The 12,726-nt window shown below is 41.8% G+C and overlaps 1 protein-coding gene across 1 annotated transcript in view; it reads right to left on the bottom strand.

Annotated features, from left to right (window-relative positions):
- LOC109997594 (potassium voltage-gated channel subfamily H member 6-like) overlaps nt 1-12,726 on the bottom strand; it is a 32,972-nt gene that overhangs the window by 4,859 nt on the left and 15,387 nt on the right. Inside the window, exons 8-18 of the mRNA XM_065953400.1 lie at nt 7,403-7,575; nt 6,969-7,107; nt 6,107-6,244; nt 5,561-5,715; nt 4,544-4,785; nt 2,892-3,091; nt 1,480-1,567; nt 1,105-1,269; nt 871-992; nt 678-749; nt 328-406 (exon numbers count right to left, since the gene is read on the bottom strand). Coding sequence (XP_065809472.1) covers nt 328-406; nt 678-749; nt 871-992; nt 1,105-1,269; nt 1,480-1,567; nt 2,892-3,091; nt 4,544-4,785; nt 5,561-5,715; nt 6,107-6,244; nt 6,969-7,107; nt 7,403-7,575 — 1,573 coding nt within the window. The remainder of the gene's footprint in view (nt 1-327; nt 407-677; nt 750-870; nt 993-1,104; nt 1,270-1,479; nt 1,568-2,891; nt 3,092-4,543; nt 4,786-5,560; nt 5,716-6,106; nt 6,245-6,968; nt 7,108-7,402; nt 7,576-12,726) is intronic.

Here is a 12,726-nt window from a genome sequence, read left to right as displayed (position 1 = left end):
TCAGAAAAATGTCTTACTGTTCACTTTATTGTACTAACAGACCATCCAACAAGTCTGAGCTCCACTTTTTACAACATTATAACATTATTTTAGTTACAACAATTAGCAGCTGTATGTGTCTGTGAGAACAACACCCGGACTGTTAGCACAATCATTTTTCAGATATTGATTTACCAGAGGCTAAGTGTATGACAGTCATGATTGGATGAATGAATGGATGGATGGATGGATTAATGGGTGGTTGGATGGATAGACTGATGGAAGGATGGATAGATTGTTGGATGGATGGATGGTTTGATGGATGTTTGGATGGATAGGCTTTGTTACCTGTGTGAGTGGAGGAGAGTTTATGTTTCCTCCAGTTGGAGTCTTCTCTACCCAGCAGACCTACACCTTCACTATTAACCTGCACACAGAGATGGAGAGAACAAGTGATGAACTACAAAACACACAAGAGCTGCTCTAGGCAAAGCAAATCACACAAATACTCTTTTTAAGAGTAGTGGTCCAGTGTGAGAGATCATCCCTGATGTGTTGGTGCAGGTTAATCACGCATTTCTTCAAAATGTCTACAGGTAATATCTGAAAAACTGTTAAATAATATTTTAAGAACTTGAAATTCACAACATTTCTGTCTGACTTTTCTTGAGCAGTTATTTTTCACAGGAGTAACTTACGTCTCGGAGGTTGAAGGTGATCTCTAAGTTTGACCAGAAATATTTACAGAACTCAGGATACATGTCCAGAACCTGCAGACACACACACCCACACATAGATTCATACAGTATACATTAACTGTGTTTATCAGATAGATGAGACTTCCTCAGTTTTCAGCCTTTCTGTCTTTTGTAGATGTGTAACAGGTGGTACCTCCATCATGTCTTCTCTGTAGATTGTGTGCAGGTCGCAGTAGGTCAGAGCTCGGACGTCAGCGCTGGATTTTCCCGGTAGAGCCTGTAGGTTGATGGGCTCGCCGAAGACATCGTTCTTCCCTGCAGGTAGGAAATGATGATATGACTGCGCTGCCTGCTGTAAGAACTGAATGTATAAATGAACAGTGGATAGAGGATATATTGTATACCTGTGTGTCGTACCATCACCTACCCAGTATGGCCACCACCACGTCTCCTTTGAGGATCTCGATGGACCCTCTGGATATGAAGTACAGAGCTGATATCAGGTCTCCAGCGTGGACCAGCGTGTCACCTGGGGGGGCGTGGGTGGTCTTAAACCTCATGGCCAGAGCCCTCAGACAGCCTTTAGTGGATCCTACTCACAAAACAAAAACCATGCAGGATTTACGTTTCCTAAAGCTACTTGCTTTAACAGAGTGCATCTGACACTATGAAGGTCAGGACATGTTTGGACGACTGTCACCTCTATATCAATATACATGAGTATGTGCTCACTTGTTTGCACTTTAAATGTGTGGTATCTGTGTTTTCTGTGCTCTCATGTGCGATGACAAACAAGAGTTACCTTTGAAAGCCTTGCAGTTCTGCAGCAGGGACCTGTTCAGGTGGAGACAGATGTCTGCCTGCAGACACTCGGGGAAACCTTTCAAAACCTGACAGAGGGAACAGTTTGATTAAAACCAACAAGAAGCCCTCAAACATCAGCTGGTAGGACTTCTGTTCAGTGTTGGAAATAAGTGGTAACATATCTAGTTACTTTTCATATTCAATAACGCTGGTACAATTACAGACATTTAAAGGCAATTGTTACTCGTTACTTTAAGTGAAATATTCAAGAAGAACATGAGATTAAAGTTTTTTGACATCGATCCTGCAGGTGAGGTTACGCAAATGTCAGCAAAGTAGACATCCTGGGAGAAAAACCATTGCGTGTAGTAAACATACATCCAGGCTAATGGTCATTCAGACGTGAGCATTCTGTCTCGGAAATACCAACATTATTTTTCCCTGCTCAAGTTAAACAACAAGAACGTGAGTGGTGAGTGGGAGTCTATGTGCAGGAGGAGAACTTTGCCCACCGACAAGAATAGTTATTCTGATCTCACAAAGCAGCGAGCTAAACAACATGCTTCTACTGAACTATCCATCACAGAGCCTGGAGCTGTTAACATCAGAGACCCAGGTGCAGATCATGGTGAGCTCGGCAGACCAAAGGCGGATCCACTTCATCTAAACAGACGAGGCCTGGTTTAAAATCACCACGAGCTCCACGATCTGTAAGCCAGGACTAAACATACTGATAGACAGGTTTGTTGACGACCTGCTTCATATCAACTGTCTGTCGCCTTCAGAGAAATAATTAGTTAATTTAATACTAACATATTGAAAATGTCTACCATGTTGTATGTCTGGATGGTAAATGGACTTAAGTTTATAAAGCGCTTTTCTAGTCTTCTGAGTACTCAAAGTGTTTTAAAACCGCATGTCACACCTACCCAGTCACACTCTGATGGCAGAGGTCGCTATGTAGTGAGAGCATCAGAAGTAACTAATCCCATTCAGGGTTAAGTGTCTTGCCTAAGGACACATCTGACATGTTGCTGCAGGCGCTGGGGATCGAACCCTAGACCTTCCGGTTGAGAGACGACGACTCTACCAGCTGAGTCTGGAGCGTGTTTTCCTCTCACACTGCCACAGCAGCACTAAATAATATGTACACAAAAGTAACACTAAAGTTACATTACCAAGTAACTAGTTACTTTTATAATGCAGTTACTCAGTTACTTTTTGATATAGCAGTAACTAGTAACTCTAAGTAGTTACTAATATAAAGTGACTAGCCCATCACTACTTCTGATATTTTAAAAACAACAAGCTCACAACATTTAAATGGAAAATAACTATAATTCATGAAAATGATAAAACATAAAAACAATAAGCATGTCTTTTTAAAACTGGTGGGAAGGCCGTACTCACAGCGTTCATGTCGATCCCGTTGGTGTAGGACCAGGCGTGTTGGAAGTACTCCTCTAGACGCTGCCTCAGAGGGTTCGGGATCTGGTGGAAGCGGATGAACTCCCGGACTCTCATCATCTGGGCGTGGTAACGAGCCGTACCGGAGTACAGCCGCTGAATGATGGCTGACACGTTACCGAAGATACTGGCATACATCAGAGCTGCAGGGCGCACACAGACACTCTCAGTTATCAAAGAAATCTAACTGTTGATTGTCCAATTCCCTCCAGCTAAGAGAGAAAAGACCAGACTCCCATATTTGCTTCAATGCATATCCCTCAGATGCAGACTCGAGTGGATTCCAGGCAAATGGCGCATAAAGCAAATCTACAGTGACAACTACAAACCACAGGACTGAAGATAAATCAGGACAAAATCAAGTTTGTGGCTCGCTAAGCTTTAATTGAACGCTCTTATGGTAGCTTGTAATCAAATTATAACTCAGCCAATACATAAAATAAAATGTGTTTTACAGTTCACTTCACTAGAAGCATACGCAAAAGTTATTTCTGTTTCAGTCTGAAAAAATTATGTTACTAAAAGGCAACCTGGCAACACTGCAAACTTGTGTAGTTATGATAGCTTTGCTTTGAGTCTCATGCTAGCTAGGATGAAACAGGATAGGATAGTACTTTATTGATCCCTAGAGGGGAAATTCGGGCGTTACAGCAGCACAGACAAGAAAGCTCAAAAACACATTAAACAGAATAGATAAGATAAATTAAAATTAAAATTAAAAATAAAATCAGGGGTTATATACAGTACAAAAATGAATGTTGCAAACGCTGCAGCAGTGTCCCACAATAGACACCGAACAGTGCACAAATACTTAATAAAAGCAAGAAAATAGACGAAATAAAGAAAAAAAGAGTCGGAGCTGCTGCAACAGGCTGCCGACTCTCAGCGCCCGTAGACAATATCATGAAATGCACGGGCTATAAAAATGAATCACTTTCTAATCAAACAAAAGCACAACACAGATGGACAGACACAAAGGGACATTATGTGAATTAGGAAAATGACGACTCAACACACAAACAAAGACAAATTAGTGAGCAAAAAGCAGGTGAAAAGTAGGAAACATACATGAAGAGATTTATTAACTTTGCTGAAAAGCTCTTCCACATTGACGTATGCTCTCTCACTCCAACTCACACAGCTAGTCAAAGTATCTTTCTCAAAGTTGAACTTAGAGCAGATGTTTTTTGACACTTCTGGAGTTTTTCTATGTGAAGCAGGCGTTCCCACTTTGAGATAACTAATCACATTGTAGAAAAAGTGATGTCTTTTCTTTATGAGCACATACACCTGTCAACCCTTTTTGACCATGAATACAAAGGAAACAGAGAAACTGACTCACCAATGCACATTCTGAACACCTGACAATGATTGCAACAACAAACTACAAAAAGAACATGAAAAAGAAAGTCCTGCCAGTGAGTTGAAAAGATAGTGAGGATCACCTCTCAAAACTTTGTTGAACCCGTCAGGTGTTTCTAATTGAGCTATGGGACATATGGATCTATCATCACAGGAAGTTCTTATTTCAAACCAGACTTCTGTCCCTTTAGATTCTCTCTAGCTTCTCTGACGTGGTTTAGTGATTCACTGACCTCCGACGAGCATGACGCAGATGGAGAAGATCTTCTCGGAGTTGGTGTTTGGGGAGACGTTCCCGAAGCCGACGCTGGTCAGACTGCTGAAGGTGAAGTAAAGCGCGGTGACGTATTTGTCCCTGATAGAGGGACCCGACCCCATGATGGATTCATTGAACGGCTTCCCCAGCTGGCCGCCCAGCGTGGCCAACCAGCCGACCCCATGCGAGGTGGTCCGCTCCACGCTACCTATGGCATACCTGGGACAAGAAAAGAACATCTGGACTTTTCAATTATACACACTCAAACAGGAAACAGCATCATGTTTAATCATCAGCTCACAGGCTGAGAAAAAAAACGACTTCAATTATTTTAACTCAAATAGAAATAAAAAATCTCCTTTTTCGACTGATTACAATAAAAAGAGAGAAGAGCTGAACGTTATTGTAAAGCTCTAAAAATATTAGAGTCTTTAATCCTACAGAGCCGGGCTTCCTCATCATTTAAAATCTGATTCTTTTGGTCAATACTTATTACTAATACAAATTTTTTGGACAAGACTGCTCTATTATATACTCTGAAATTAAATGAGAGAGCAAGATTTATTGATTTCATGGTATAATAATTTCCTTAAAAGAATCAGATTCATTGCTGCAGTCTAGTGTGTGTGTCGAGAAGGGCTGAGGCTGCAGCACAGGAAATCTGTGTCGACTTGCAGGTCTACTGTAGTTTAGGCAGAGCAAGTCTAAGTGCAAGCAGGGTCTGTTTTAGCAGCAGAAGAAAGGCTTTTTGAGGACAAGTTTCTGACACACACAGACTAATAAAGAGATGTTAACCCTTCACCCATCTTTACTTTATTTTAAGACTAAAACAAAGATGAAGTGGTTGTCTGGTGTGGGCTCAGCTGTCCCTGCAGTGTTCTGTGTGTGACACATGTTAATGAAGTTAACATTACAAACATGCAGACTGACGCAGAGCATGTTGTTAATAAAGTTTTGGTTTGGTGTTAAAAAAAAAAACCACAGCATGATGTACCAGATGCAGGCCAGCCAGTGTGCGATGAGGGCGAAGGTGCACATGAGGAGGAAGAGGACGGCTGCCCCGTACTCTGAGTAGCGGTCCAACTTCCTGGCTACACGAACCAATCGCAATAACCGAGCCGTCTTCAATAAGCCAATCAGAGTGGTGGTCTGTTACAGAAGAGGAGAGCAGCGTATGACCCATGTGAGAATATAAAGAAGTTTCACATTTCTTCGCCTCTATCTTTGCTCCTTGTTTCCAAGGATTTTCTCTCTACTCTCTCAGTTTTTACCCAAACCTCTCCCTGCTTCCTCCCTACCTCACCCTCTCTTCTCCCATTAACCACCTTCTCTCTACCTCTCCCTCACCTCCTCTCCCCCTCCTTCCTCCCTACCTCTCCCTCTCCTCCTTTCTCCCTACCTCTCCCTCTCCTCCTTTCCCCTCCCTCCCTCCCTCTTCCCTACCTCTCCACCTCTCTCCCCTCCTCTCCCTCCCTCCTCCTCTAACCACCTCCTCTCTCCCTCCCTCCCTCCTCCCTACCTCTCCCTCCCTCTTCCCTACCTCTCCCTCTCCTCCTCCTCTAACCACCTCCTCTCCTGAGCGGTAGATGAGGAGGTCAAAGGGAATGGCGGCCACCATGTCGATGAGGAACCAGCCTTTAAAGTAGTGCACAGCGATCTTGGTAGACTGACTCACCACCTGAGGACACACAGAGCGGACAGCGTGTAATCAATGTATCATTATGAGAGTTTTAGCAGCACTTCTTATAACAGCTCATTAACAAGAGGGCAATAGTGGGGTAATATTGTTATTATAAAGAGGTAATACAAATGTAATAACATGTTATTACCAAAGAAATAACTAGGTCATGGCTTGTTAATAACAATATGCAAATCTGGGTAATATTTTACAGAAAATTAAGAATCAAATAATGGTCCAAAATCTAAGGAGACAAATTTAAAGATATGAAAAAAATTGTTAAAATACAGAAATCCTTTGGTAACATGCCAACAATTAAATGGTTATATGATTAAATTCACCCAACCCTTTTATTCCAAACATTTGATTTACAGTAGTTTCAAAGAAACACTTTACAAACTATATGTTTAACCTTGTGACTTTTTGTACAACTGGAAAACCTTCTGGTAGTTTATGTGTAATAACAAATAATCCGTGCAGAAAAATGCTAAATTAAATGTGTAAGTCTGTGAATGGTCTGTTTTTTTTAATAGTTAAAAAGAGAAAAAGAGAAGAGAAGTAGTTGTTTTAGCATATTTCAAGACATTCTTTTTTTTAGAAATTGGTTACCATGAATATATCTCTTTAGTGTCATTGCTATAAAAACTATACTGTGCATTCACTGTGCATTTACGGTTCATTCACTGTGCAGTCATTCTGCAGTCACACAGAGTGATCGGGTCACCTCATCATTAGAGTTCACATAGGTGGTCCTGAAGTTGATGATGATGTCAACAATAAACATGATGTCCACGATCAGATCCACCACATTTAGGGGGGAGCACGAGTACCCACAGGTCTGCATGGCTGCCTCCTCTTGGTCACTGAAGGAATGACATAAAAAAACATCAATAAAGGGATTTTATCCAAGGAAAATGGAGGATAAATACATTTAAAGAAATTCCATCAAATGTAATTATTCTGCAGGGCTGTGTCCTGTTGGTCATAACAACTATTCTTCTATTCTTCTCGAGTCGAGTGAGACCATAAATATCTGTCCCTTAAGGGGCAGACACAGAGAGAAAGGGGTCTCGGGATCATTTTAGGTTACTCATTGAACTGGACTCTTTGCTTTCTAACAATTAGTCTTACAAACAAATGATGTGCGTCTGCACCAACCTGAGCAGAAAAGTGGCAGAATAAGGAGTGAATATGGCAGTATAGATCACTAAGAGCAGGATGACCCAGTCCCACACGGCTTTAAAGGGACTGTAGTGGAGGATGGTCCACTTCTGGATCCTAGGGGTCTGCAGCTTGTACTCTGGTAACACGTCAGCACCCAGAGACAGCACCTACAGAGAGAGAAAGAGAGAGAGAGAGAGAGAGAGAGAGAGAGAGAGAGAGAGAGAGAGAGAGAGAGAGAGAGAGAGAGAGAGAGAGAGAGAGAGAGAGGAATGCTGCTTTAATCCTTCAATCCTCCATGATGCTCCTTTTGCACCTGTCCAAAGCAGATTAAAAACACTCTAAATGAGAGCTAATTTGCTGCAGCTGGACACCCTGAGACTCCTCCAGGAGGCTCAATCTGCACCATTTTATCCCAGCCTGTGTCCGAAACCGCCAAATTTCACAATATTCATACTAAATGTGACATCAGTATGTTTACAAAATAAATCTACTTCTCATTTACAAGCTTGTTAGGAATGTGAAGACGTTGACCACAGGTTTTTATAGGGTGTGTGGTTGATAAATCCACCTCCAGCCCTGTCTCCATGGTGATTAGTTTAGGGGTCAGATTGATTTGATGTGTCTTGTTTTTTGTTCTTGTTTCTATTTTTTATAAAAGTCTCATATTATTCTCCTTTTCAAGCAGTTTAAATAAGTCTCAGAGTTCCCTAAAACATAGTGTGTGAAGTGTCTTGTTCTAAATCCACTCTGATCCTGTATTTGATCATGTCTATAAACCCCTCTATTTCAGCCCTGCTCAGAACAGGCTGTTTCTGTGTCTGTACCTTTAAAGTTACAGCATTATTACTGTTAGAGCAGTGAGGTAGGTTACTGTCACTTTAAGAGAGAGAGCTCTCTAGCGGAGTGAGAGCGGCTCGAAGTGATTCAGGAAGTTGAGGATCAATAAAGGACCGAGCCACGTGGTTTCCTTACCATGGTATAGTTTATTGATTACGAGAACTTGGCTTTGAACCCCCCTTTAAGATTGTTTTTTAAAAATGTGGATTAAAGGAATTTGTTTTAGCAGTTTTACATCTGAGTCCTGTGGAAGTTTTTCCTCTTCAAGTGAACATACATGAGTAAATCCAAGGCCATGTGATCTTCAACCCACCACAAGTGTCATCAGTACTCTTATTTTGTGCTACTTCCTTCTTCTACTCCACTACATCTCAAATGCAATTAAAACTTTTACTCCACTACATTTGTCTGAAATGCATGCACAAACACACACACACACACACACACACACACACACACACACACACACACACACACACACACACACACACACACATACAGAGAGGAGGATGAGGAGGAGGTGTGAACAGGATAATTAATGAGCTGTGAGAGTTGAACTCCTCTGGGCTCTAACATGAGACTCCTGCAGCACTGCACACACAGTCACATGTCACATGACTCCTGGATGACCTTCAATTCAATTCATTTTTATTTAAAGCTCTGTCATACATTTAAAAACAGTTCTGATCTTTTTGATCATACTTACAGACTTTAGTGGTTATTATATACAGTCATAGATGTCTGGAAAATATTAGGTTTTTCAATTCATTGATAGTGGTGTTAAGAAGTTGAACTATGGATGAAGACGTGAAGACAATGTGAACATCGAGTATATATGTTACAGAGCGAGAAGGAGGTGAGTTAAATTGGATTTGCTGTGGTTGTTGTTCTTCCTTCTTCAGCAATTGGCTATCGTTTTTTCCAGTGACTATCCACAAAGCGCGTGCTTGGCTGTCATCGGGGCCCCCCAAACATATAAGGCGATCGGATCGTTAAGATTTGAAGTTAGTGCGGCTCTGACATTCAAATAAAAATAACTCATCACTCTTAACACAGCAACACCTGACAAGATCATCTTCACAAACATCAATAAATCAGGACTTTGATTAGGATCGTTGGAAGAGGGGAACCAGTAAGTAAGATTATCTTGTAGTGTGTAGGACGGCAGCTTAAACCCATTAATAGTGCTGAACACTGAACACACATATACAAACAGGCACCCACACACACTCCCTCTCACCTCATGAGTGACCACTGAGGATACTCGCACGGCTCTCTTCACCTGGTTGTTTCTGTGATCAGTGTCGTCCTGTGACACACAGCTCTCCACCACACTCACAGAGGACATCTTCAACCCGTTAATACAGGTCTGATACTCTGAACAGATCCTGTCCTTCTTCTTCTTCTTTTATTTCTCCTTCTTTGTCTGAGATGAAAAGATGTTCTACTCTCTTATCTTTTCTTCTTTTGTTCTTTCTTGTCTTTCCTCCTCCATCACTCTATCCCTATTTATTCCTCTAAGTTTACTCTTCTCTGTCACTTCTTTTCTTCCTTATTCCACCGTTGTATTTGAGAGTTTGTCCCACCGTCCATCAACAGCATCAACGACAGACTCCTTTTTTCCCTTTTACTCCTTTAAACAAAAAAATAAATAGCTTAGACTTATGTTTCTTAGCTTGCATTTGCTCTCTCTTCATGGTACAAAGTTCAGCCTGAGGAACATTATAAATCCTGTTTGTAGACGATCAGGTCACACGTCTTCATAGGTTTTTAATTTGAAGTCAGGAGGACATTTCTTGTGATTCTTCTCTCAATCTGATCTCTGGACCAGCTTCAGCTCCTCCTCAGATCCTACTTATGTCTCAGTTCCTCCTCAGGCCCTCCTCCTCGGGTCCTCCTAGGATCTTAGTTCCTCCTCGGGTCCTCCTCGGATCTTAGTTCCTCCTCGGGTCCTCCTCGGATCTTAGTTCCTCCTCGGGTCTTCCTCGGATCTTAGTTCCTCCTCAGGCCCTCCTCCTCGGGTCCTCCTCGGATCTTAGTTCCTCCTCGGGTCCTCCTCGGATCTTAGTTCCTCCTCGGGTCCTCCTCAGATCTTCAGATCTTAGTTCCTCTTTGGGTCCTCTCTTATCTATTCTGCAGCTTTCACTTCACCCCTCTCTCTCTCTCTCCTCCCCTTTTTGTCCCCCTCCTCCTCTCTATCTCTTTCTCCTCTTCACCATCCTCTGTCCTCCAACAGGAGTCTATTAACACCTAAACCAGAGTACCACTATATTTATAAAAGCACAATAAACTAAGGCACAAACTGAGTGTGCCACTCCATGATTATACATGAGTAATGTCAAGCTGCATTAGTCCAAACAGACCTTTATTATTCTGACGTGTTTGTTATTAAACGGTCAATAAGGAAAATCCTCTTTATTAGCACTCGGATAGATCATCTTTTTAAATTCAAACCCAGTAAAATGTATTTTAAAACTTTGAAATCAGTGAAGTCAAAAGACTCAAAGAGGTTTTTTAGTGCAGTAGTAACCATGAATGCCTGCTTCAATGTACAATACGATACAATCTATAGTCCCCTTAAGCCGGACAGAGACTATGCTATTTGTAGTAAAGTCGAGGTGAAATGTCATCTCACACTGTACGACTGAAACGTTTACGATAACAGAAGCTCATGACCTGAGTGCTCACAAATACGAGTCAAATACAGACAAAGCATTGACATTGTCAATAAAGTTCCCTTTGAAAACTCCCACAGACCGAGGTTAACGTCAGATCTGTGTGTTGTCTCAGACGCACGGCTCAAATTCAAACAACATCCAAATACACACCTCTCAGCTTCACCAACAAACACACGCTAACTAGCAGCTAATTCATAACAAATATTATCTGTCAGCTGGAGGTCCACAGATTTTTATTGCCAACTTCGTTCATATCTTTGGTGACAGAAGGAGGAATAAACATCAAAATGTCATGCCTGCTGTTGCCACGGTCATTTCAGATGCTGTCTCACAGTTAGCATTGGCACATGGTGATCGGCCGTCATGACACCCTGCACAGCTAACAATGTGTGATTGTAGCCTACAGTGTTGTCTTGGACTCCAGTGCTGCACACATTTTTCTGCCTCCATATTATCAATAAATAAAACCAATAGAAATAAACAACAATCTTCATTTAAACACAGAAGTGTAGGCCAATGAACAGCATAAAACAACACATACTGAACATGATGTGAATGGCAGTGAGGTCAGTGAAGGAGCACTCTTGCTGCATGCTGCACAAATTGATTAAAAGGGAATAACAAAGCATACAAAAGTATCTTATAGGGGAATGTGTTACACTTAGAAAAGTGTATTAACTGGGTAATAAAGCTAGAATATAAAAATACATTAAATGATCATCGTTACCATGGTAACACACTTAACATGTGGGTGACACAGATGATTAGGTGATGTGAAGTGACTGCTGATGTTCACATTTATTTTAGGAAAGAAGTCCTCTAAAGAGCCATATGTCCACACACACACGCACACACACACACACACACACACACACACACGCACACACACACACACACACGTTCAGGGTGATGTCCTCTCTGTCAGTAAGAAGACACAGTGAGAAATAATGAATCACCTTTAAAGCTCAACACTTTATTCCGTATCATCACCAGATCATCCATGTTGTTTCGTTTGTATTTATATTCACCACGGTAACAGAGGACAAAAGTGTGCCAGCGGGCATCAAGTCACAGAAGCGGAGTGTACATTTCAGAGTTTGACTGTAAGAATTCAGACGTCCTCTAACCACACCAGAGGACGTCAGCGATGTCATCAAAGTGCCCCCGAGCCATGCTAAATTAACTATATGATGATAAATTAACTATATGCTCCCCATTAATCACCTGCCCTCCAAACAGAAATATCTGCCTCCTCCCTCTTTGTCAACCCCCCTCCCTCACCCTGTGTGTCCTCCAACAGGAGCAGCTGAGAGCCTTGGGGAACAGTGGGGGAGGTGGGGGGGGCTTCACACCAGTCATGGAGCTGGAACATTGATGCTCCTTCAAAAAACAACCTCTGTGTGGAAGATTCATTTCTAATAGTGTTTAAAAAAAACAGTAGCTATCCTTACATTAACGTTTCTCTGTTTTCAGAACCTGCTCTGTGTTGAGCAGCTCTGCGTTAAGTTCAAACACAATCCTGGTTTGAACCATAGCTCTACGTTTTAGAGTTTTACGCTATACCATAATTTAAGGTGTTGCACCAGCTGAGATGGTTCCAACATAGGCAGACGTTACACCTTAAAGCTAACACCTAGCTCCTGGTAGTATGGTATATATGGTTGTCATGGCGATGGGTTTGAAAGGCGGGATCACTTGGAAGATGACGAGGAGCAGAGGGGTTTTGCAGGCTGTTTGGTGTCAGCACTGTGCGTGATGACTTTGTGTTTTACTCCTGCTTTAGTTTTAGAGTGGAGATCATTT

This window comes from Labrus bergylta, chromosome 4 (genome assembly GCF_963930695.1).
Source record: "Labrus bergylta chromosome 4, fLabBer1.1, whole genome shotgun sequence".
Lineage (NCBI taxonomy): Eukaryota > Metazoa > Chordata > Actinopteri > Labriformes > Labridae > Labrus > Labrus bergylta.
This window is presented reverse-complemented; position numbering and strand designations above follow the sequence as displayed.